Consider the following 26,949-nt stretch of genomic DNA (forward strand, 5'->3'; position numbering starts at 1 on the left):
GGGAAGATGGAGAAATGTATGTGTGTTGGGAGGGTTTGTATAATGGAACTAACTCTTCATCTTCCATAACAGGAAGTCAAGAAAAAATGTGAAATTGCTAAGTCAGTAAGTAGAACTGTAAAGTCAAACTAGTAACTAAGAAGATGAAGGGCTGGAAGAAAGATTTTCTTAAACGGCTAACTTTAGATCACAGGGGAAGGGGAGAGAAAGGGTAGGGTCAGGGACTTATTTTTCACTATGAGTTACACTTTGAGTCTTTTTACACTATGTGCACGCATTATTATCCAAAAGTTAAAAATTAATTTAACATTAATTGTAAAATTAATTAAAGTTAATTGTAAAATTAACTGTAAAGATAAAATATAACCTCCAGGAAAAGCACATGAGGCACTTTATGGTCTGTACCTCTGACCAGTCCACGCTAACCTCGCTTCCACCTAGGCCCCAGTCTTTCATCTCCAGGAGACCACGTGGAGCTTCTGAGCCATCTCATACCTCCCTCCAGTTGAAACCCCTCCTGGTAAAGTCTTCCACATCCTTGGAGCCTCTGCACTCCCAGGGCCTTTTTTGGTGACACCCTCTTCTTTTCTGTTCCAGGCAGGTTTATATGCCCCTTCCTGTTCGCCCCCCAGTAGGCCTCACCCATCACTCCCCTCCCCACCCGACCCCCAACTGAAAGCAACAGCTTAATGTTTCATCCTCAGGATTTTGCATGCTGTCCTCCCTCCTAAACTGTGTGCTTACTGGGGATCGAGACGGGTAGGTCTTTTAATTCTGTACCTCAAGTACAGTGCTGGCCACCTGAAATACCTGTTAATCAAATGAATTTAAAGCAAGAGCCCCCATGCAGAGAAACCTAGAATTCAACGGTGACCTCCCAGTTGTCAAATGCAATCCCCTCCCCTGGGCCTTCCCTTCCTGGTCCTTCTTGAAGCAGCAGACGCCCATCACACCTCTTAAAACCTACTCCTCTGTTAGATTTCATCTCCCTTCTCTGCAGGGGCTCTTGCAAGGTCTCTGACTGCTTCTGTTTTTATTGCATAGAATCTAAGATGCTTTCAACAGTAAGACTGCACCATTGTTTTACATACCACCAAGAAAGAGAGAGAAAACATCTGCCAATCAAAGTTTGGCTATGCTTCCTTGCCACTAGCATTTTCTTCTTCCCCCCCCCCCCCCCCTTATTAAAAGAGCTCTCTGAGATTTAGGTCCAGATTTAATCATATAGCATTCTTGTGCACACATGAAAAGGAAAAGATAAGAAAAATAAATTGAAGATATTGCTAAAATTTCTCAGTGTGACTCTCCCGAATGAATAATTTTTGATTGAAGTCATTATTTTCATGTTTTTCCATGGAATTGTCATCTCTGCTAACAAAGGAGCAGATGATGCTATGCTTTTCAAGTGTCCCTTGTTGTCTTGGGGCTTTCATTGCAGGTCACTGGCCCCTTTCTGCAAGTTTTTAAGCCGTTTGTGAAGGCAGTGACAACCACGTATTGTTGTCACATAGCAGACAGTAATCGGCCCAATTCAGAGAAGTTATATGGCGGGAGGGCTTCCCAAGTGGCTCAGTGGTAAAGAATCCACCTGCCAATGCAGGAGATGCGGCTTCAAGCCCTGGGTCGGGAAGATCCTCTGGAGAAGGAAGTGGCAACCCACTCCAGTATTCTTGCTTGGGAAGTCCTATGGACAGAGAAGCCTGGTGGGCTATGTCCATGGAGGTCGCAAAAGAGTCAGACACAGCTGAGTGACTAAGCAACAACAAAGTAGGCTGTTAACTAGATCTCTTAACTGGACCATTAAAATCTCCTCTTAACTGGTTTGCCTGACCTTAAACTCTCCCATTTCGTTGCCAGAATTACCTTTCTAAAAGGAGATGTGATTAATTCCCTGCTCAGAAATCTTCAATGGCTTCTCATCGCCAAATATAAATAACAAAGAACAAATCCTATTTATTTAATACCAGGCACTAAGCTGTCATATACCAGACACTAAGGTACACACTGTACTTGCATGTCTCATTTAATTTCTATAAGAATATTCTAGAAGCAGGAGCTATGTATTAGCCCCGTTAATCCCATTTTATTGACAAGAAAATTAAGGCCCAAGGAAACTCAATAACTTGTCCAAGTTGACACCACTAAGAAATTATAAAGTTGGGAGTCTAAACTAACTGAAGTGGCTCATGCCAAAGTATTCCTCTGTCCTCTTCCCTCACATAGCTTGTGAAGCCCTTTGACATCCGGCCCCCGGCTCTGTTCCAGCCCCTCACCTACTCACTTCCTGAGCAGAGGGCACTCAACTCCCGTGGGCCTGTTTTGCTGTTCTTTCTGCCAAGCACGTTCACTCTTCACTCTTGCTTAGTTGCCCCTTCCTCTGGGAAGTCCTCCCTGCTCTGCCGTGGCGGACTTTCACCCTGCGTCTCACCTGACTTTCCCCCTGGCTGTGCCTCTGAAAAGAGGATCCCTGATTGTTCTTCCTGGCACTCCCTGAGTGCCTTGCAGATAGTAACGTTTTTGTGGGTTTAATTGATTCTTTTTGTGCACATGAGGAAACCCTGGCCAGAGCACCCCAGGCCCTGCTCATGGTCAGCTACTGGCTGGCGAGTATCAGGCCTAGGACAGCACCCCACTTCCAGCGCCTACTTACTCCTGGCTTTTTCTCTGCATCCTTGTCATAGTCTCCTTCCCCTGGGATCACAGGCCTCCTTCTCCAGGACAAAAGGCCTGGCTGCCATCCAAGGCAGGATAACGCATCAATCACCCCCGCCCAGTCTCCTCAGGGAGTTTCCTTCCAGGCTTGCATCTGGGCCCCAGGTGAACAGAAGTAGCTTGGTTCCAGGGCCTCTTTCTTGTTCCTCCATCTTAAGGAGCTGCTCCAGGAGCCTCCTGCTGACCTGCAGAGTTGGCCACGTGCCCTGGGAACGAGGGGAAGGGGGACAGGGTGGTCGTACCCTCTGCACAGCCCTCGTGGCCGAGCAGCCTGTGTTGTCAACATCTTCCATTCCTTCTAGAAGGAAATTCAACTGTGACTCTCACCAGGCCCCAAGACTATGTCAGCCTCTCAGCCTCTTCTCCTTCCACTTGGCCTTTGCTCACTCACAACAGCCACAGTTGCCCTCCTCCTGGTTCTGAAACAAGCCTGCTGTTTCCTGTGCCTGGAATGCTGGCTCCAGGATTCAAGTCGCCTTCTTAATGTGGCCTTACCTAGTCCTCTTAAATTAGACCCCCTCTCTCAGCCACCTTGGACTTCCCCAGTAGCTCAGATGGTAGAGAACCTGCCTGCAATGCAGGAGACCCGGGTTCGATCCCTGGGTTGGGAAGATCCCCTGGAGAAGGAAATAGCAACCCGCTCCAGTATCCTTGCCTGGAGAATCTCACGGACAGAGGAGCCTGGTGGGCTATAGTCCAAGGGGTCTCGAAGAGGAGGACACGACTGAGCGACTAACACTCAGCCCCCTTGGCTCTCATCACCGGCTTTTCTCTTGCGCGGCGCTTGTCTGGGTCTGTCATTTTGCTTCTTTATTTGTTACCGTATTTACTGCCTGCCTTACCCTTACCTAGAATACAAGTCCACAGAGGAGGACCCATGGCTCTGTCTTCAGCTCCTGGCACGAGGGTTGGGACTCCATAAAGTGTCACGAAAGAACCGAACAACTGCTTCATAAGCTTCGATGTAAGGCAGGAGGTCCCCTCAAACATTGCTCTTTAGAAACTAGCAGGTTGCTTTCTATCTGGGTCTTTGTGAGGTGTCTCTCATATCAGAGGTGCTGTGCCCGTCACTTCATATTGAACAATAGCAATTTGAGGAGACCCATTGCCCTGAGAAGACCCCAATCAAGGCTTGTCACCCGACTGAATCAGTAACAAAGGCAGGAAGAAATTTAAAACAAATTTAGTTATTCCCAATAGCAAACACTGGCAGTCGAAAGCAGTATGGTACCTGATATGTTGTGGAAACCATAATTATAAATTGACCCAACTACTTTTTTGCATGCTAAGTCACTTCAGTCGTGTCCGACTCTTTGCGACCCCATGGACTGTAGCCAGCCAGGCTCCTCTGTTCGTGGGATTCTCCAAGCAAGAAAACTGGAGTGGGTTGCTGAACCCTCCTCTAGGGGATCTTCCCAACCCAGGGATCCAACCTGTATCTCTTACATCTCCTGCATTGGCAGGTGAGTTCTTTACCACTAGTAACACCTGGGAAGCCCTAACTATACAAGTATGTAAACGACAAAGACTGACTACCTAGCACAGAGAACTATACTCAATATAATCACCTATAATGGGAAAGAATCTAAAAAAGAATATATGTGTTTAACTGAATCATTTTGCTGTATACTTGAAACTCATACAACATCGTAAATTAACCATATTTCAATTTTTAAAAACTGACACAACTGAAAAAGAACTATCCTAACGATCTAGGAAACGTCCTTAGGGCTCCAAATAGAAATTTGAGAGACGGCAGCATATCCAGGCTCACAAAATCTCCCATAACAGAGATGGATGTGTGTGAAACAGAGGTGGAAGGCAGTGTGCTCTGAAACACCATGCTAAGCAGCTCGACTCGGAAAGTGGCTCTGGAGAAGGCAAAGACACTTTCATCAAAGAGTCATGTGAAACTTTGGCTTAACCCTGCCTTTTGAAAAAAGAAAGGTTTTTCAAAACATAATCCAGGGTCTCACAGAATGTGACTGAAAATATGCAAGTATAACAAACAAGCATGCTTATAACTAAACACGTGACTATTTTATCTAGATCCTAAAGGTTTATTTATATTAATTAGCCATATTTGGTTTGCCCTTGGGAAAATGAGATCACTTTGGGGATCGCCTTCTACTCAGACACATTGAGAGATTCCTACGGGCCAGGTACCGTGGAAGGGCATGGGGCTCGGTGGAAAAATCAAGATAAATGTAATGCCATCCCTCAGGAGATCCTGGGAAAGCAGACGAGCGATGGCAGTGACGGTACAGTGGAGGAAATATTATCCGCGTGCAGAAGCTTCACAGGAGCACACATGAGGGGCAACCAGTGAAACAGAAGGCAGGGTCCTTGCTGAGAGGGTCAGGGCTTGGGAGTACAGCTTGGCATGGACCCCTGGGTGGTCCCTCAAAAGGCCCCCCTCATCACTGCAGTAATGATGACAAAGGTTTTCACTACTGTGGGCCAGTACCACAGCCCAGAAACCTGTCTGGGCCAGTCACAGAAAAGGGCTCCATCTCTGACAGGATGACTCACATTGGCCAAATTCAGGGACCTGATGGATAAGCCTGGGGATGCCCGCACACTCAAGGATGAGGAAAACTTGATCTGTCCAGCCAGCATTCTGCCTAACCATCAAGTTCACTGCAAGCAGAAGACCTGTGAGGGACCTAATGCCAAAGGGCAGGGGGTTGTAAGTTTGTTTTTCCTGCAAAAAGCCAGAAAAATGTAAACACTTTATGCTTTGTGGCCTGAACGTCTGACTACTACTCCACCAAAGCACCAATACAGAGACAATATGTAAACAAATAGGTGTGGCCCTGTTCTAAGACAACTTGATTTACAAAAGCAGGAAGCTGCCTGCAAACTGTACTTTGCCCACCTCTCCCATCCCCTTCCCCCATCCCCACAGAGGCAGCCCCCAGCACGGTGCTGAGTACTGTGAGCCCACAAACAGTGACTGCTCAATAAATATTTGTAGGCAGGGAATGGGATTCTGAGGGCTTTCTCCTTAAGTCTCTTGTGACTCCTTGGTTCCCATAAATTTCTTCTCCTATTAGCGTAACCACTGAACAGAGCAGATGGGACTAAAGAGGGAAGAGAGGCTGGAGGTTGTGCGCTTAGCATGATTTTCAGAGCTGTCCTGGCATTTACTTTGCAAATGGACTATTATTGCATGTGACTAAGAATATCCTCCTTAACTGGGGAGGTGCTTAGGAGACTATGCCCTGGGCTGGAAACCTAAGGCAACGCCTGTAGCCTCACCTGCTCTAAGCATTTGATTCCAGCATCTTGAGGGCAGGTACTGTGTCTTTCTCTGAAGCACCTTACTCAGGAAAGTAAAGAAAAGTGAAGTCGTGTCCAGCTCTTTGTGACCCTATGGACTGTAGCCCACCAGGCTCCTCTGTCCCTGGGGATTCTCCAGGCAAGAATACTGGAGTGGGTTGCCATTTCCTTCTCCAGGGGATCTTCCTGACCCAGGGATGGAACCTGGGTCTCCCACATTGCAGACAGACTCTTTATCCTCTGAGCCACCAGGGAAGCCCCTTACTCAGGGCAGGGACTCAGTTAATGCTCTCTTGGTTCTAAGCTCATCTCTGGGGTTGTCCAATTGTAGGTAATTTGTTTCCTCTTTATATTTTGTCCCATTTTCTCCAAATTTCCTACAACTATTATGCTCAGAGACAACAAAATCAAAATCTTTGTTAGAACAAAATCAAAGAATTGATAAAATAACCAGAGCAATCCATCAGCTTTAGATGGATAGTCCCTGTTCCAGACAGATATGTCTTTCTGGTTGTAAATGAATAACTCCTCTTGTGACTAAGAAAAGGGACACGAGCAGGCCAGTTCCGATGGCACTAAATGCTGCTGTTTGTCTTTGGGTTTCTAGGAAAAGATCGTTATCCTATTCGTGGGAGCAAATAATGAAGACTATTTGCAAAGCCTTCCTGTGGGCCCTTACTGAGAATGTTCTCAGCATCCAGGTTGCTGTTGAGGGTGTAGCATGATTCTTGAGTCGACACTAGCCTCTGCTTTCAGAAAATTTGATCCAGAATTTTCCAGCACATTAAAGAACAAGGAGAGAAGAAAATGTAATTGTTTCTTAAAAGGCAATTTTTCAAAAACTGACCTTCAGGAGTCTCAAATAGTGGCAATCTTACCAAGATTACTTCCCAATTTGAGAAGAAAAACACTCCTCTTTCAGTGGCTTAAATTGTTTTAAACATCTCATGTTTATCCGTCCAATATCCAATGATATTGATTGGATATGGAACTGGGGGATTTCAAGCCTGGCTGAGACTTAGAACTGCACACAGTGTTTTTCACATCTAGAAGTTCCAGGGCCTCTTCCCAGGGCTAGCAGGGACCAGCATACATCCATTCACGGTGCTGAAGGCTAGTACAGGGCTGGACAGAAAAGGGCTCCATCAGTATTTGCTGAGAGAAGTTGGTACCATGCTCCTTCTAGGAAAGGTACAGGGAACTGGGGCCTGGGGTTCTAGGAAAACTTACTTTTTTACTGTTTTGTTCTTTTGTACTATTTGAATATTTGCCATATTTATATTTTTAAAGGGTCCATTTAATAAATAAATTTATCTATAGCTAAAATGGTTTCCCTAGTGGCTCAGACGGTAAAGTGTCTGCCTGCAGTGCGGGAGACCCGGGTTCGATTCCTGGGTTGGGAAGATCCCCTGGAGAAGGAAATGGCAACCCACTCCAGTATTCTTGCCTCGAAAATTCCATGGACAGAGGAGCCTGGTAGGCTACAGTCCATGGGGTTGCAAAGAGTCGGACATGACTGAGCGACTTAACTTTAAAATGGTTTCAATCCTGCTAAGTCAAAATAATAATTGTACTCTTTAATGAGATTACAAAAACCTGCTTTGTAAGATAAAACAGATTATGTCTGTTGTCTAAGTAATAGTGTCTTAAGGTGAAAGAAAGTGAAAGTGAAGTCGTTCAGTCGTGACCGACTCTTTGCGACCCTGTAGACGGTAGGCCACTAGGCTCCTCTGTCCATGGGATTTTCCAGGCAAGAGTACTGGAGTGGGTTGCCATTTCCTTCTCCAGGGGATCTTCCCAACCCAGGAATCGAACCTGGATCTCCCGCATTGCAGGCAGACGCTTTAACCTCTGAGCCACCAGGGAAGCCCATAGTGTCTTAAGGAATACTGCAAAAGTGAAAATAATAATTGCAGACATTTATTTAGTGCTTACTAAGTGCCAGGCCAAAACATGAATGCTTTATATATATATATATATATATATATATATATATATATAAAACGCATCATATATATTGCATTATTTACATATGTGCTTTATATATATGTAATGCATCATATATAATGCATTATATATATATAATGTACATACAATGCATTATATATATACAGTATATAATTAAGCCTCTTTTTAACAGCTGTATGTGAGGTAGCCATGACACCATCTCACCTTTCCTGGGAGCAAACTAAAGAGGAGAGAAACTGAGGCAGTCCCCAAGGGCACTGAGCAGTAAGGTAAGGGATGGAGCTGGGTGACCCGGAAGCCCACCCAGCAGTTGGACAGGTCAGCACACCGTTTCAACTAACACATAAAACTGGAAACATCCTAGGACCCTTAATTAGTTTAATAAGTAACTTCTCACAAGAAATTTAAGCAAATATTTGTTGAGTGAACAAACCAAGAATCATCCATGGAAGCTCAGCCTGTCTCTTCCAAAAGAGAAATAGGGGAGGGGGGAAAGGGAGGATACCCTCGGACCGCCAGGCAGGGCAGGGACAGAAAAGCACCCCTGAGTTTTCTCTAGTCTGGTTTGCAGTCTCTGTCCCCAGGGGACAGCATCTGCTCATCTCAGTGACCTCCATGAGCAGGGCTTTTGGTCTATCCTAGCGTCAGGCTGGCACTTAGTAGGAACTCACAGATGTCAATGGGATGCAGGAAGCCAGGGCTCTACCTGGGACCTACTGTAGTAAGAATCTTGGCTACCATGCGCAGCCATCATTATCCCCAGTTTACCCAGGACTGACCTCTCAGAGAGCACTGGAGGGCTCCTTCCCACCCATTGAGAGAGGCACCCACCCCATGGCCTTCGGAACATGACTCAGCCAATATGCACACGCTTTGTGAAAAGCCTTCAAAGACGGGCCACTCAGGGATGGGACAGGATGAGCGGTCATGGGGAGATTCCCCTTGCTCTTCCCCGACTCTTTAAAGATAAAGAGAGCAGTCATAGTCCACTTGTGCAATTACAAAGTGAAAGTGAAGTTGCTCAGTTGAGTCCAACTCTTTGCGACCCCATGGACTGTAGCCTACCAGGCTCCTCCATCCATGGGATTTTCCAGGCCAGAATACTGGAGTGGGTTGCCATTTCCTTCTCCAGGAGATCTTCCTATCCCAGGGATTGAACCCGGATCTCCCACACTGTAGGCAGACGCTTTACTGTCTGAGCCACCAGCGAACCAAATAAGAGACCCATTACAGTTCAAGAGGTCTGGAATTGCACGGCAAATAGGGCTGCTAACATTTCCCCCCCCTCCCAGAATCAGCTCTTTAGGGTCACACATTTGACAGTGTTTCCCATCCTAGGCACACCGAGGCATTCGTGCAGATCTTCCGGGGTCCCCTAAGGGGGTGAATGCCATTTCAACAACAGCCCAGGAGTTAGAGCCCATGTCCAGAATCCCAGGATGAGAAGCTCCGGGAGATGGAAAGGAGAGCCTTTGGAACCTGGCATTCAGAGGCGCCCAGACCTGCGCCAGGAGCTCGCTCTGGGGGATCACTGGCTTCCTGCCGGACCGCACCCCCACCCCTCCCTGGCCCGCCCGGCGGCCCCGCACCTTGGATGGTCCTCTTGAAGAAAGCCTTGCAGGCCTCGCAGGATGCCACACCGTAGTGGTAGCCGGAGGCGATGTCCCCGCACACGAGGCACAGGCGCTTGGGGATGGCGTTGAGCATGTACTCGCACTTGATGGCCGAGTCCTCCATGAGGCCGCCGGCACAGTCCTCGTAGCCCTTGCGGCACGGGGTGCCTCCCAGCCCGGCGCCCGCGAACATGGGCGGCGAGTCCAGACCGTTGGCGTGGGCGCCCAGGGCTAGACCGAAGCCGCCACTGGCGTCTGACGAGCCGCTGGGGCTGTGGTGGCTGAGGGCATCGATCCCCGAGGACGGGCTGGACGGCTCGGTCTTGATGAAGGAGCCGCAGCTGGAGCCCAGGTGCCGATCGTCTGCGGACATCCTGTTCAGCAGCCTGGGGACAGAGAAAGCAGGAGTCAGCTGGAGAGGGTGCGGTGAGTGTGACGTCCCCAGGAATTAGCTTTGGGCTCCCGGCACTGGGTGGGTGGGGTGGCTGGGAGGGGCCTTATGCTAAGGTATTGGTGAGATAAAATGCTGGCGGGGGTGGGGGAGAGGTCAATTGGGCTGGGGGGAAAAGAAAAACGGCACAGGCCAGAGTGAGTTTCTGGCATTACCCTCCAGAATCTTCTGAGTCCTCAAAATGAAAACTATGTTTGATCAATAAACTTCAGATGAGGCACCCCATCCCTCTGCAAACTGCTGGCCTAAAGGGTGACTAAACGTGGTAACCTTCAGCCAAAATATCTGGCCAACCTTCCCACGCAACAGTAATAGATTTGAAAGTCCGAAGGTGACAGCCCTCAGAACAGACACGCTTAGAACCACAACCTGATGACCCCCTTCACCTGACCACCACCCCACCCCCAACCCGGGGCAGCAGGTAACCCAACCTTGGAGCTTCCCCTGAAGGCCACCATCACTGAGACTGGTACCAGGTGTGCCAAGTCACCTGACCAGGGCAAGAGGCAGGGCTTGTGGCCAAGGCATCAGCCAAATTGGCCGCCCTCTGGGGACCCCCTCTGGCCGGGGCACATCTGGAGGGTAGCCCCCAGGCCCCCTCTCTCATTCCCCTCTGTTGCCTCAGAAGAGGTTAGCCTACCCCTCAGGAGACCGTGCCTCCATCATGCAACACGAGGGAGCCCTCCAACCCCGACTCTGAGCATCACCCCACTGATTCTTAACCTTAAATTTCCACCTCTAAGTGCCCCTGCCTCACTGCAGAATCAAGGGAGCAAGAACAGCAAGGCAGGATCACCACGAAGGGTCATAAAACATTTCCCATAGGGAAAACCCCTCCTCCCAGAATCGCAATGGGTGGATGAGAAGGCAGACAAAATACGACTCCCAGGACCAGGGGAGGGGCTTCTCTCCCAGGTGAGCAAGAAGAGTGAAGGGCAGGGAAGTGCACTCAGGGAAGCCCAGCCGCAGCCCACACTCCAGAGCTCTGGGCCAGGCAGGTCCATCTGTCCATCTGTCCATGTCCTGGCCTGGCCGAGTGGAGGTACAGAGGAGGCCATGGCGGATGCCTGAGCAGCAGGTGGAAGTTAAGAAGGAAAGGTCCTGGAGAATGAAGGGGGCTGGAGAGGGTGGGAGTTCAGCCCTGTTCACGTGAAGATGGCCCTGGCTGGGAAGAAGGGAGAGTCCTCGCATTGGAGGAGCTGGGAGTCCCAGTGCTGGAGTCCTACCTCCAATGATGCTCAGAGGTAGCCCCCTGTTTTCTGAGTAGCTCATTGAAGAAAGCATTGGTCCCCACATGGGGAAGGGGCTCTCCTATCACACCCACAAAGCCAACCCTCACAACACAACCTTGGCCACACTTACCCACACCACCCAAGGCAATCACAATGGGGAGGGGCCTCCCCTGTCCCCGGTCCTACCAATGATTTCATAGTCACTGCCCCTCCCAGGGGGCTGTCCCATCCATCTACACTTGAACGTGTCCGGAGGCATTGCCCCGCAGACAGTTCTAATCAGAATTGAGAGCTCTCTCTGATAAGAAGGATAAAAGATCCCTAAGAGGCTCCTACTGTTGAGAAGTTTATTATCTACTGGAATGTAGTGTTTGGAGATAGAGGCTCCCCGGTCTCTCTGGTTTCAAACTGAATATTCCTGAGTCTTCTGAGATACCTCTTCTGCTAGCCCCAAGTTTCCCTTACATTGGCAGAGGGCACCCCAATGGAAGTCTCCTCTGTTTTTTTTTACACCTCTAACAGGTGCCCTCTCATGTCCCCAGGCTCCACATGGTCACCTGCCTCCCGTCCATCCATCATCAGGTCCCTGGCGTGTCCTCAGGAAACACCATCGGCCTGAGCAGGCACAGAGGCGCCTGTGGGTTCACTCCCTACTATGCCCGTGCGCTGGGCCTGCAGGGAGAGTGGACTAGGCGCTATTACATTTATAATCCCCTCCCACTGCGGCTTTGTTGTTCAGATGCTAAGTCATGTCTGACTTTTCACGGACTACAGCACTCCAGGCTTCCCTGTCCTTTGCTATCTCCCAAAGTTTGCTCAAACTTATGTCCATTGAGTCAGTGATGCCATCCAACCATCTCATCCTCTGTCACCCTCTTCTCCTCCTGCCCTCAATCTTCCCCAGCATCAGGGTCTTTTCCTATGAGTCAGCCTTTCGCATCAAGTGGCCAGAGCATTGGAGCTTCAGCTTCAGCATCAGTCCTCCCAATGAATACTTAGTGTTGATTTCCTTTAGGATTGACTAGTTTGATCTCCTTGATGTCCAAGGGACTCTCAAGAGTCTTCTCCAGCACCACAGTTCAAAAGTATCAGTTCTTCAATGTTCAGCTTTCTTTATGATCCAACTCTCACATCCATACATGACTACTGGAAAAACCATAGCTTTGACTATATGGACCTTTGTTGGCAAAGTGACGTCTCTGCTTTTTAAGGTGCTGTCGAGGGTGGTCATAGCTTTTTTCCCAAGGAGCAAGCGTTAGGGATCTGCAGTCCCCAGGAACATCCCCGGCCTGCTGTGACAAACACTTCAGGATGAGTCAGCTCCCAGACCCAAGCCCTCCTCCATCAGGCTTGCGAGTGCTCCAGAGGTTTTGGAAGACACACTTGAGGTCAGCAGTAATTATCGCAACTGCTCTTTAGTGAGCACGTATTATGTACCACCCACTTCAGATCTGTCCCTCGGGTGTACAAGAAGCTCGTGCCCGAGGGAAGCAGTTGGAGAGCCCTACAGCTACGTCCAGTGAACAATTTTCCAACCGTCTTCCCCAACCTCACGGCTCAGCCAGCCCTGACGGACACACAGGCTGGGCAGTGGTTTCATGCCCTAAGTCTTGGTTTTCCCTCCTAGCCCTCGCCTTGAAGGCTTCAAGGTGCACAAAGCATTCTTTAGCGGGCTGATCAGCCAAGACGCACCCTGTCCAGGCTGTCGCCTCCAGGCCCTGGCCAAGTGACTCTATGACTGAAAAGGAAGCAAACTTGCCCCTCACCTCAGAGTTGGCACAGAAATCCAGCTACTAATTTAGTGCCTGGGCTCCAGCTGAGAGTCTGATGATTTCATTCCTGCAGGCTTCTCGTTTCGGTGACCATTATTTTGGCCCAAGTAGAATGTCTATTCCAAGAAGCACCAACACGTACTCGGGGCACCAGGGTGCCAAGAGCTGACCAGATAGGAGGACATGCCCAGCACAGCTCATGATGTCAAGAAGCTCATCCTCTCCCCGGAAGGACGGATACTAAACAAACACATGTGTGCGGAACGCAAGGCAGGGGGTGCGCTGGGGAACACTACACTAACAGGGGCTCACCCACCATGCCCCTCAGGTCTGGTTTCATTCATTCACTCATTCATTTGTATTTGCATTCATTTTCCCTCCAGGAAACCTGCCCCCTCCCCCCACCCATCCTTAACCTCTGGACATCACTCTTTAATTCAAAAGCAAAATGTCAAGACAAAGGGAAAGAAAAGGGCCAAGAAGTAGTGGCCAGAGGAGCTGAGAAGAGAGAGTGAGTTGTGGAGTGAAGACAGCCGTGGAGAAGGGGGTAGCAGCAGGTCTGGTGCAGCCGCAGTCAGGGGAAGTCAGGAGTGCATTTGTTCCCTTCAGTGAGCAGTCAGGAGGTGGCTGGTGACGTCCCCAGGGCAGTGTCCTGGCATGGGCAGGGGTGGGAGCCATATGGCCAGGGCTGCAGGAGGCACTGAAGGCAGACAATCTTTCTGGAAGCCCAGGCAGAGGAGAGGGTAGAGGTGGGGGCTTCCTTGCACACCTTTACACAACACCATCCACTTGAATCAGGGGTGGTGGAGGCAGAGAAGGAATGTTTTTGTTGTTATTGACGGTAATTTATCTGCTTCTTTGATGAGGAGGAGGTGTGTCAAGAACGTAAGGAACTTAAGAAATTTAAAAATTACTTTCCAGTTTGCCCGAAGCCACCCTGATCCCACCTACTGACCCAATATAATTATCCACCACTCCCCTTGTCTCCCCAGAGGAGACAATGAATTCTGTGGTGACTCTAGGTTACGTGCTAATGGTAAAGAGCAAATCAAGATGGAGAGGTTGAGATGACCAAAGATGAGGGTCAGCTTTTCTCAAATTCTGGTCCAGCCTTCATCAGAGTCAGCCAAGGTGCTGGTCGAACAGGTAGCTTCCTGGACCTGACCCGGTGTTGTTCCTTAGTCGATAAGCCATATCCGACTCTTTTGCGACGCCATGAACTGTAGCCCTCCAGGCTCCTCTGTCCATGGGATTTCCCAGTGAAGAATACTGGGGTGGGTTACCATTTCCTTCTCTTGGGCATCTTCCTGACCCAGTGATCAAATCTGTGTCTCCTGAATTGGCAGGCGGATTTTTTTTTTTTTTTTTACCATTGAGCCATGTGGGAAGCCCAGTCATATTTTGAATATTCATCCCTGTAGGTGGGGCCCAGAAATCTGCAGTTTTGGTTCTGTGTGTTGGTGTGTTTTTAGCACCCCAGCTGTGATTCTCAGGGGAGTTAAGTTTGAAACCTATAGGAATAACACAGGTGGTCAGGGGACCCGGTGGAAGTCCACAAGGAATCTGGATGCCTTGGAAGAGAAATGAGCTGAGGCAGTACGAGGGGGAAGGAAGGTTGGCTGCGCAGAGGGGAAGTTTGGAGGTGGTCTCTCTCATCTCCCCGGCAGCCTCTCCACACTCTATGGAATGGGGGGTGAGGTCCGGAGATCTAGCAAAAGGAAGGAAGTTTGCAACAGCAACTGCGGGAGGAGGAGAGAACAGAAATCAGAGGCATAAAGACTTACCAGGCCCCTTGACTCACCCTGCAAGGCAGCAACACAGGGAAGCTTTGATCTGCATTTCTCAACCCAGGCACTAGTGACATTTGGGGCTGGTCATTCCTCACTGTGGGCCAGACTGCGCACCACAGGTCGGTCAGCAGCATCCTTGCCTCTGTCCACCCCCAGTTGAAAACCACTGACTTGGCTATTGGAAGGAAGGGGGAAGACAAGGCTGACTTGCCTGAGAAGCTGAGAAGACAGAAAGCTAGAGGGTGGATGGGGGGGTTCCCAGGGGGTGGAGGCTGAAGTACAGCAGGAGGAAGAACCCAGATAGCTGGAAAGATGGGAAGCTGGGTCAGGGAAGATCTCAGAGGTTGGAGCTGGGATGCCAAGGCTCAGGAGGATGTGGCCATGGGGCCAGTGGCCGGGACAGGATGCAGGAAGAGCATAGTGTCGGGATGAGGCAGAGGTGTTGTTGACGCTTGCGCCCTGGGGAGGAAAGGGTCACATGGAGTCCACCATCTGTGGTTGGCTGGGGCCCAGTTCCCAACTGGTCGATGACTATTGACTTTGCGGGAGGGGCCCACTGCCCCATCTGAGCTGCCTTTGAAAGAGCAATAGTCAGTGGTCTAAGTCCCCGGAGGCGTTCTCTTCCGTCTAATTCAGCTTGTATCAGGAGCACAGCTAGAGTTGCCCTGGCCTCAATGTCACCACCGTCTGATTAACATGGCCCCCCAGTGCCGACCCAGGCCCGCCCCTCTTCGCATCCAGTGTGGGGCCCTTACCCCAGAGGGGCCTGACCTCCTGGGATGCCTGAGCTTACTCTCTGCCTCCGCCAGATAATCACTTTGCTGGACAGTGAAGTGGGTTGGAGGTTTTCCTAGTACAGAGACCAACAGCATCTTGGAAGTTCTGAAGGAAACCCAAACCATTCAGCTCTTTTGTCATGAACCTAACCCTAACCCTAGAGGAAAAGAAACTCCAGGATTTCAACAAGAAAGCGATCAATTTTTAAAGCTGGAATCCCAGGGGTCTACCCCCCTTAAGGCCACTTGCTGGTGGGCAGGCAAAAAAAGAAAAGAAACTTCTGGAGGAACGAAGTCTCCTGGAGGGAAGAGGGATGGGCCAGCCTGATAAGCCTAGGGCCTGGCTCTCTGTCCTCTGCGGAGTAGAGTCCAGCCACCACACACCAGAACTGGGGTCACACGCAGAGGGGCTGCCCTCAGAATCAGCTTTTGGCTCTGTGCCGGGCTGCCCTGTAAGAGCAGAAACAAGCCCCCAAGCCACTTAATGGTTACAAGACATTGCTCTGATGTCAGATGAGCCAGTCATAGTAGCTGTTGACTTTGAGTAAACAGATCAACCTCTCTGGGCCTCAAGGTTCCTCATCTGTAAAATGGCTCCCTCACAGCACCTCCTTCATAGGGCTGTTCTGGGTGAGCAGGGGCTAGATTGAGGGCAGGAGGAGAAGGGGGGCGACAGAAGATGAGATGGTTAGATGGCATCACCAACTCAGTGGACATGAGTTTCAGCAAACTCTGAGGACAGGGAGGCCGGGCGTGCTGCGGTGCATGGGGTCACAAAGAATCAGACACGACTGAGCGACTGAACAACAAAAATAATGTAGGCGAGACATTTAGAACATGCTGGGGCCCAGCGAGCTCTCCGTGGACAGTGTCTCTCTTGTGATTCGCCCATGAAACCCCTCCCAGAAAAGCCAGCAGCTGGCAGCAGCCTGGGGTTAGACCCAGCAAAGCTCTCCCCTCAACCAAGTCCCTATTTCTAGAACTGAGGATAATTCCACAAGGAACTTGCCATTAACCAGGAGAGAAAACTGGTGGGTTAGGAAAATTAAGAGGATAAATAAGCCTGAAACGGGAATCCACTCTACAGAAGAAAAATAGCTTCTGAACACTTGAGAGACTCTTATGTACATTCCCAATAATTAATTTGCTAACCAGGAGCCACTGAGCTGTTCATTAAAGCTGACCCTCAGACCCTCCAGCAAGGCTTTATTTGTTATGAATCAGCCCCCCAGGCACTTGAAAGTAACAGAGCTAAACTTCCTTTACAAATAATGTTAGAGAAAGCAGAATGAACCTTTATTGGAGGGAAAAAGATGAGGAGGACCATGTGGCCAAATGTGAGTAACTGACAAGGTCCCCAGCATTCCTGTTGGGACACGGATTCATGAGGACTTATCACATGGGAGGGAGGGAAGAAGGAAGGGAGGGAGGGGTGGGGGTGGGGAGGAAGGAAGTATTATGAACCAAGGCTTGCAGTTAATCCAATTTCATGCATCTGAGCGCATTCTTCATATATATATATATATATATATTTTTTTTTTCCCTTACACTTATATATTTCTTTAACTCAAATTGACTTTCTCCTGCAGTAGTCTGAAACCACCCATTTCAATACATAGTGTTTTTATCTCTCATGAAATCTTGCAAGGCATATCTTTCAACGCTGGACCCGTTTTCCTGGACAGACACCAGCACAGCGGGAATCAGCTCATCATAAATGCCCAGAGATTCTCCTGGCTGACCTGGTGACTTTCAGAGGAGGAGCTGAAGCCCCCAGAAGTTGTGACTCACTCAAAGACACTTTACTAGAGAGCCAGGCTGGCTGGGGGCTGCCTGGAGACACAGTTGGGAGGTGACCTGGGCAGGGGAACAGGCTGACTCCGTCCACCTGTTACCTTCCATCACCACCTCGCTACCGCAGCACCGGTCCTGTGCTGGCTCGGTTTTTGTCTGGTCTCCTTAGGAATGCTTTCCTCATGCTCTCTTTCTCTCTCTTCCCTTAAGGCTGGGACTTAAGACTACAAAATGACCCGATTGCAAACTGGCTTCAGTAAGAGCCTGCCTCCCCCTGTATGCTGCAGCTCAGGCAAAAATCTGTAATTAAGCATCTTGTCGTTAGAAAGATTAGTCAAAACCAGGCTGATCCCAGACAACTGATTGAAATCTCGTTCCACACAAATTACGGCACGGAAAATAATGATGGGTAATTAGTGCCTTTCAATCGAGGTTTTTATCCATGATGTCCCAGGCTGCATCCATCATCATGAGAAGAGAGAGGCTTCGCCAAAGCAGGAGGAGACTGCTGGGCACTGAGGGGCTGCCCCGAGACACTGGGAGGGCCAGGTCCCCTGGCAGAGCTCCGGCTCACAGTGGACAGTCGCTGGCTCTTCTTGTGGCTCTGTGCAGGTTAGACAGAGGGGCCCCCTCTGGGCAGACCAATTAAAAACTTCAGCCCTCACCCCAGTCCTCGTAGGGGAGTGCCCTCATGCAGGACCCCAAAGTATCTGATGGCTCTCACTTTAGCCCATTTGGCTAAACTCTGGCCTCTGACACCACAGATGTGTCTGGAGGAAGGACAGCTCATAATTTCAAAAGATGCCCCCAAACACACCTCGAGCGATCTTCCTTTCCATTACTATTGGAGATCTGACATCCAGGAATCTAAACTCTTCTTGAGTCTGTTTTCATTTTCACCCCATAATACGCAGTGATATGGCATAAATATCCCACCTACTGTCACTGAATAGATTTGGCAGTTTTCAGATGATATTTAATCCTAGAGGTGCCATGGTGTTGGGTCATAGAGCTTAGTGGTTGGAGCTGGCTTGCCTGAGTTTGAATTCCAGTTCTGTCTCTCACACGTAATTTAATCTCTCTGAGCCTCAGTTTATTCATCTGTAAAATGGGGATGGTGATAATTATCATATGTATCTCATAGGGTAGTCTTGAGGATTAGTGAGTTAATACAGAAAAGAGCTTAGAACTATACCTGGGAAAAGTGCTCAGTAAGTACCGCTAGCAGTTGTTACTAGCACTCTTTTTGGTAATGAAGAGACAGTTTCCATTCAGTCTCTAATAAGTTCTGTCCCACAGCAAGCAAGCCTGTCTTGCTCCCTCTCCCCTTCCCATCATTCATCCGTCATGCATGCATCCATCCACCATTTAATCGTGCATTTGTGTGCTTCTCTGCATGTTGCAGCTTGCACTGAGAAAGTCCCTTTTCAGACAAAGAGGTTCCTTATTCAGGTGCTACTAGAACCAACTATTGGAACTAACCAGCCTCTCTTTTGGGAGCTGCCAACCAGCTCCAGCATTCTCTCTCTCTCATTCCCATGTGCACACCAAGATGCCATAGGCATTGACACATTTGTAAGGCTCTCTACCTGCTGGCCCAGCAGAGTGACCCAGAGCTGTGCATCTGACCCACGCTGGGCAGTGTCTCTCCCTTGAGACCTTGGTGTCACGGCTGCCTCCCCAGGGACAAAGGCCGTAAGATAGATAGTTCCAAGCGTGAGCGAGGTCATACTTCATACCGTGGTGCAGCAAGAAAGATGAATATGGAAGCTGGCAGTGGAGAAGGGTGCCTGCCAGGACCAGAGCCCCAGGAGCCTCAGTTGGCAGTGCCTATGCTCAGGGGGGCGATGAGGCATGATTCCTTGCTGTGGCAGCTCAAATGGGGGGTGGTGACAGCTAACCACCCCCCAGCTATCTCATCCATTCATCCACTCGCCCCCTCCCTCCTTCATTCATTTCAACTATTCCTTGAGTATCCATGGTGTGCCAGACACCATTCTAGCCCCAAGGATGGATTGGTGTCCAAGGTGAACAGGTTTCTGTACTCAAGGAATGGCAACACTGTATTTCATTGACTTTAAGCTACTCTTTTATTCACTTTTTTTTTTCGTCTAGTTTCCCTTTTTTTTTTTTCATATTTTAACATCTTGGCAATCAGAATGCATCTTGAATCAATGGCATGCCATAGTTTCATTTAATTAGTGGTTATAAAAATAATGGTGTCTATGATGTCATAGATTCAATGAAATATGATAATAAGTATAGCTGAGATGGCCATGAGTTCACCAAAAGCAGCTTCACGTTCTGCCTAGACACAGGAAGACCACACTTCCCAGTCTTCCTTGCAGTCAGCTGGGTCCATAGACTGGGTCCTGGCCAAGGGCATGTGGGCAAAGAGATGTAAGCCACTCCCCCATCTGGCCCATAAAATTCTCCCCTGGCCACCCCCTGCCCCAACTCCTCTCTCTCTCCGTCCTTCCCCATCTGCAGGCCACACAGGATCCAGGCAGAGTCTCCAGGAGGGGACTCCAACGCCCTGGGGCGCAGCAGAGCCACAAGTTGGAAGGAACCTGGACCCATGAAAAACTTCACGAAAGGCTATCTGCCAAGCAGCTTCCCCAAAATGTTAGGTGGGCACGGTATCACCTGTCACGCTAAGCCGCTGAAACAGGGGTTGTATTGACTATGTGACAATAACAAGTGTTACCCACTCTAACAAACACAACCAGTGAAACAGCATAATCACGAGCACTGTGAAGAAGGCAGGAGGAGAAGGTGACGACAGAGGATGAGATGGTTGGATGGCATCACCAACTCAATGGACATGAGTTTGAGCAAGCTCTGGGAGTTGGTGATGGACAGGGAGGCCTGGCGTGCTGCAGTCCCTGGGGTCGCAAAGAGTCGGACACGACTGAGTGACTGAACTGAACTATGAAGAAAGAGAAGGGCCAGGCACAGATGGCAGAATAGAACAGTATCCGGACACGGTGGCCAGAAAAGGCTTCTCTGAGGAGGTGACATTTTAAGCAAAGCCGGAGCAAAGACAGGGCGAGAGGCATGGCGGGAGAGCTCTGAGTTGGAGGAACAGCAGAAAGACCCCTGGAGGCCCGCGGACAGGGCCCTCGCCCAGCCGGCTGCGCTTGGACCAGGCAGGAAATCAAAGCACCCCTGGTCTGTCCCGCGGCCACCTGCCTTGGCTGAAGCCGCCAGTGAAAAGGAGGTCACTAGTTCAGGTGGCAGCTGCTTCCATCTTTAGACAACTTAGATTTTTTTTTTGCAAGTTCTTTGTCAAGAGCCAAAATATTTCTTCTCTCTGGAGCTTTCAGCTTCTCTCTATAACTTTCAGTTATAGTTTGAACAACTCCATCCCTTAGGACCTACAGAACAAACCTAACCCCTTTCCACCCGATAGGCCTGCAGATGGCTAAAGGCGGCTTGCTGAGTCCTCCTCACCGGAATGCATCTCCTGGACCTGGAATCACTCCTGCTCACATTTTGCTCTCCTTTGAGAATCACCCATCTGCTGTGTTTACTCCTCATAAAAAGGAACATCAGAACAGAGCGCAGGGACTTCTGTGGCAGTCAAGTGGATAAGAGTCTGCCAGTGCAGCGGACACGGGTTTGATCCCTAGTCGGGAAAGATTCCACATGCCGCAGAGCAACTAAACCTGGGCACCACAGCTACTGCGCCCCTGCACTGCAATGAAGAGCCCCTGCTCTCAGCAACTAGAGAAAGCCCTCACACAGCGATCAAGACTCCGCACAGCCAAAAACTAATTAATTTTTTAGAAAAGACTTTGTCTTCCAGTGCAGGGTGCTGTGGGTTTGATCCCTGGTTGGGGAGCTAGGAACACATGCCTTGTGGCCAAAAAAAAAAAAAAAAAAAACCAAAACAGAAGCAATAATGTAACAAATTTAATAAAGATTTTAAATTTGGTCCACATCAAAAAAATAAAAAGAAAAAAAAAGCACAGCCTTCAGGTGAGTTCTGACCAGTGCAGAGCAGTTCCGACACCTCCTTCATCCTCGATACTATACTTCTGTTGATGCAGCCCTAGATGGAATCGGCATTTAAGGCACTTGGCTCACTGCTGACTTCTACTCTGCTGCTTGTGCGATCACACTCCTGAGGCTCTTTTGCGTGTGCTGTTCCTGGGCCTCACTGCCTGCCTCCTGTGTGCATGCCTGCAGGGCAGTGTGCAGACCCAGCGAGAGACCACACTTCCATCTGCCGCCTGCTCACAGCACTGGCCCTTTGCATGTGGCCTTATCCACCGCAGGGATGACACAGGAAGGTTGGGGCTCCCAGCATCCACTTCTCTCCCTGACTCAGTTTTTCAGCCTTCGTGCCAACGGGCAGCATGAGCAGATGACACAGAGATATCATAACTCGGTGGACAGCTGAGAGCCTGGCATTGCGGCCAACTGGGAATCCGCTCTTGAGCTCTGTCATGGTGACCACAGGAGGGCTCATTCTGTGCTGGTCACGGAACTACACGCACGAGGTTCCTGTCAACAACCTGTTATTCTCCCATTTTGCAGATGCGGAAACAGAGGCCCAGAGGGGTTAAATATCTTGGCAGGGAACACACGGCCAGAAAGTGCCAGAGTGAGTTATAAGGCGAAGGGGAGTAAGTCCCAACATTCTCTGGCTGGACACAGCCAGGGCATCCCCATCACACTCTCAGGAAGGCAGGGGTCCTTTCCGCAGCTGCCCACTCCTCCTTAGGGTCACTTTAGGCCAGCCACACTGGCCTCCTGTGCCCTCCCACCACACTCCACCCCGGACATGAAGGCAGGGACTATGTCTGCTTTCTCTGCTGTTCTCCACACTCAAGGATGCTTCCTGGTACAACAGATGTTCAGAAAATGTTTGTTAAGTGAAGAAGACAGTGAGAGTTGGGTGGGATGTGAGGCTTACCCAAGGTCTGCCCCTCTGGCTGCAACAGAAGCAGGCCTGAGGCACAAGACAAGGCCAGAGTCAGGGCAAGGGAGCCAGCCAGGACCTCAGGAGCAGAGATCCAGCCAACAGTCCCCCGGAAGGACTAACACTTGCCCTCAGTTCCCACCAAATTCCGCTAGTCCTGGTGGAAAGACTTTGCGAATGATGCATGCATTTTTCTTTCTTTTATTTATTTACTTAAGTGCCCCAAACCATGTAATGTGTTTGGAAGCAACTTCGAGAAGCTAGCCTCTCAGATCCACTGATCAAGAAATCTAGTTTTGAAATGTTAAAGAAGATATTTTAACACAGGAAGCAATGTAATCAATAAAAACCTGTGGGATGTAGGGTTAGAAAAAGCCTGCCTCACCTTTGGAGCCAGGAACCTGACTCTGTAATAGTGAAAAGAAGCCACGACTGCTCCCTGTCCCCTAGAGGGGACGGAAGCAGGCCCAGGCACGAGGGTTCTGGGCCCAGATCACCCGGTGTGAATCCCGGCTTTGTCACTCACTGTCTGTGCTGCCTCTCCATGACTCAGTTTCTTCATCTGCAAAATGGGTACTATAAAGAGATTAATACTTACCTCTAAGAACTGTTCTGAGGATTAAATGACACAATAAATGGGAAACACCAACAGAGTGTCAATGAAGCTGAAGCTCCAATACTTTGGCCACCTGATGCGAAGAGCTGACTCACTGGAAAAGACCCTGATGCTGGGAAAGATTGAGGGCAGGAGGAGAAGGGGACAACAGAGGATGAGATGGTTGGATGGCATCACCGACTCAATGGACATGAGTTTGGGTGAACTCCGGGAATCCGTGATGGACAGGGAGGCCTGGCATGTTGCGGTTCATGGGGTCGCAAAGAGTCAGACACGACTGAGCGACTGAACTGAACTGATCTGAACAGTGTCAGGGGAAACACTGACTGAAACTGCCTGCCCTGGCCAGGCACCATAGTAACCATTTGCATGAGTTATTTTACGACAGGAGATCCTGGTAAGGAACACAGAACTAACAAGTCATCACCAGCCAGAAGAATTTGGGAAAGGGCAAAAGTAGACAGGAAATGCCAGTCCATATACCCTCCCAGAATCTTTGTTGCTGGAATCCATTTTGGTTGAGCGATCTGTGCACAAGGAAGGACCCTGAATCAGAACGATTGGCCAGAGATAACCTAGAAACTGATCCCATCACCGTAAAACCTGATACTGCAAGCCACGTGGCCGAGCAGTCTTCCTGGGTCCCCTCACCCTCCTGCTCTCAATGTGCCCTCCCAATGAGGTCTCTTGCTTCGTCAGCACATGTATCTCCTTGAACAATTCACTTCCGAGTGTCAGACAAGACCCGCTCTCAGGCCTTGGGAGCGGTCCCCCTTCCCGCAACATCAATAAATGTGCGCTGTTGCTATGATTCCCCAGAACTTGGGTGCAGGTCCTTCCAGCCACGGCAGGGATGGTCTGATAGTTTGGGTCTCAGCAGTCTCTTCTAAAACACTGGATGTAAGAAGAAAGGGGGAAGCAGAAATGACTCACTCCCAGGCTCCTTGGCCCTCCCTTAATCTGAGGCTTTGGGAGTGAGGAGGGGCTGGATTCACCAGGCTTGCCCTTGGAAATGCTGTCTCTTATCAGGAGGACTCCTCAGATGGGGCATTTTGACTATTGATCTGATAAATAAACAGCCTGCTGGCTCGATCAAAATGTTATTTTGCATTTCAATGACTGCTCACTAATGCAACCTTCATCCCACCAAGATGCTGCTGGCAATGACACCAGCCCTGTCACTGGCTTGAGAGGCGAGCCACCCCTTGCCAGAACCAAACAGGATTAAGGCCCTTCTCCCTAGGAGGTTCCGTTTCCTGGTAGCTCAGGCAGTAAAGAATCTGCCTGCAGTGCAGGAGACACAGGTTCGATCCCCAGGTTGGGAAGATCCCCTGGAGAAGGAAATGGCAACCCTCTCCAGTTTTCTTGCCTGGAGAATTCCATGGACAGAGGATTCTGGCAGCTACAGTCCATGGGGTTGCAAACAGTCGGACTGAGTGACTAATCCTTTCACTTTCCCTGGGAAGTCAGAGTGGGGTGGGGAGGACAGCTGCTCCTGGAAGGGGATGAGAGGAAACATCCTTGTCCTTTGTGATGGAGCACTGGAGGGCCAGGGGCTGCTGTCACGCCTGCAGGAAAGGCCCTCGGGGTGGCACGTGTGCCAGACGGGGACACCCCTGGGACCACAGGGTCAGGCCTCAGCGTCCTCACTGCTTTGCTGAGTGCCCTTGGACAAGCCGCTACACTCCCTGCATCTCAGGTGCCATACGGGTAAACTGGGTCCAAGAAAAACTGCCCTACTTTCCTGGCTGGATGTCAAGACTGTAAGAAAACAGACATGGAAGCCCTTTAGAGATTTAAAAAAAAAAAATGAATGTTGCTGTATTATTTAAAGCAGTAATTACACTAAATTTCCTTTCTCGGGCTTCCCTGGTGGTCCAGTGCTTAAGAATCCACCTTGGTCCAGGAAGATCCCACATGCTGTGGGGCAACCAAGCCTGTGTGCCGCAACTACTGAAGTCTGCGCGCCCCTTAAGGTCTGTGCTCTTTTTTTTTTTTTTTAATATTTTATTTATTTATTTGGCTGCATCAGGTCTTAGTTGTGGACCGTGGGCTTAATTTAATGGCTCCACGGCATGTGGGATCTTAGTTCCTCAACCAGGGATCGAACCCATGTCCCCTGCAGAGCAAGCCGGATTCTCAACCACTGGACCACCAGGGAAGTCCCCAGGTCTGTGCTCTTCAACAAGGGAAGCTGTAGTAACATCGAGAAGCCCAAGCACCACCCACCACTAGACAGTAGCCCCCACCCGCCGCAACTAGAGAAAACCTGCGCATAGCAACAATGACCCAGCACAGTCAAAATAAATAAATATTTTTTAAAAATTTCTTTTCCTGTTTTTCATTTCTTGTTTCTTGTTTGTGACCAACCGAGACAGCATATTAAAAAGCAAAGACATTACCTTGCCAACAAAGGTCCATCTAGTCAAGGCTATAGTTTTTCCAGTGGTCATGTATGGATGTGAGAGTTGGACTGTGAAGAAGGCTAAGTGCCAAAGAATTGATGCTTTTGAACCATGGTGTTGGAGAAGACTCTTGAGAGTCCCTTGGACTGCAAGGAGATCCAACCAGTCCATATTAAAGGAGATCAGTCCTGGGTGTTCATTGGAAGGACTGATGCTGAAGCTGAAACTCTAATACTTTGGCCACCTGATGCGAAGAATTGACTCACTGGGAATTGACCCTGATTCTGGGAAAGATTGAGGGCAGTAGGAGAAGGGGACGACAGAGGATGAGATGGTTGGATGGCATCACTGACTCAACGGACATGAGTTTGAGCAAGCTCCAGAAGTTGGTGATGGACAGGGAAGCCTGGCGTGCTACAGTCCATGGGGTTGCAAAGAATTGGACACGACTGAGCAACTGAACTGAACCGAACTGAACTTTTTTGTTTAGCAGGCACTTATTATGCACAGAGTGCTTTGCACATACAAACTTATTTAATCCTCCCAATAACTCTGGATTTCTAGTCCTGTTTTACAGATGGGAAGATCTATGGGAGCACAGGCGGTGAGGCTCCTAGGCCACACAGCTGCTATGGTACATCGAAGGGTTGGTCTTGAATGCTCATCCATCCTGACACCCACTTTGGGGGTTTCAGTCACTCTGCCCAGCCTGCCTCCTCCAGAAGATCAAGGACCATCTCTGAAGAAATGTGATGACTCCAAACAGCTACTTCTTCCTTTTCTTGGCCAGACAGGTCTTTAAAGGGGGCAGAAGAGAAACTTTCTCCTAGTGAGTCCCAGCTGGGAGGAGGGGCAGAAATTACTGACATTCAGAAAGAAGACAGCAGGTGTCATAGACACAGTGTGTATGTCCTCCCCCCAAAATTCATATGTGGAGACCTGAACCCAAATGTGACGGTACTGGGGGGCTATGGAAGGTGACTGGGCCATAAGGGTGAAGCCCTCATAAATTGGATCAGTGCCCTTACAAAAGAGACCACAGAGAGCTCCCACCCCTCACTTTGTGTAAGGACTCAGTGAAAAGACAGCTCTCTGTGAATCAGTAAGTGGCCCCTCACCAGACACTGAATTACCAGCACTTTGACCTTGGGCTTGCAAGAAATAAATTTCTGTTGTTCCTAAGCCACCCAGTCTATGGCATTTTGTTACGGCATCCTGAGCAGACAGACTAAGACAGCAGGCCTCTGCAAAATCACTTCTCTGGACAACCCAGGTATGGGGACCCGTGTCCCAAGGCCAGATACCAGGTCTAAGAGAATGAGGTGGCAGGTGAACACTCAGCCTGCTCAGTGAGATGCTAGGCTCTTCAGAGATCTGAAAACTGGGCACAACTCAGTAATGGGGGACGCGCACAAGAGACATCACATAGAAACAGAATTGCTAGGGCCTTGTCGTTCTTGGGCAGAGCTACAAGGCGGTGGCCTTGAATGTAGAAGGTGCAAAGTGGGTTGAATGGGAACCCAAATATCAAGGGAAAGGCAGTCACAGGCCTCAGAGGCTCCTTTAGAAAGGACAGCCCACCCCTTCACCCTCTATGTGCCGTGGTGGAAC

At 49.6% G+C, this 26,949-nt stretch overlaps 1 protein-coding gene across 4 annotated transcripts in view; it reads right to left on the minus strand.

Annotated features, from left to right (window-relative positions):
• Window positions 1-26,949, minus strand: part of ESRRB (estrogen related receptor beta) — a 182,255-nt gene that overhangs the window by 46,298 nt on the left and 109,008 nt on the right. For 2 of the 4 annotated variants that reach the window (XM_043921170.1, XM_043921169.1), the window contains exon 2: window positions 9,552-9,961. In XM_043921170.1, coding sequence (XP_043777105.1) covers window positions 9,552-9,961 — 410 coding nt within the window. Of the gene's footprint in view, window positions 1-9,551; window positions 9,962-14,892; window positions 14,901-17,453; window positions 17,460-24,850; window positions 24,857-26,949 lie in introns of those variants that run through there. The other 2 variants (XM_043921171.1, XM_043921172.1) reach the window with 2 other exon arrangements.

This window comes from Cervus elaphus, chromosome 12 (assembly GCF_910594005.1).
Source record: "Cervus elaphus chromosome 12, mCerEla1.1, whole genome shotgun sequence".
Taxonomy (NCBI): domain Eukaryota; kingdom Metazoa; phylum Chordata; class Mammalia; order Artiodactyla; family Cervidae; genus Cervus; species Cervus elaphus.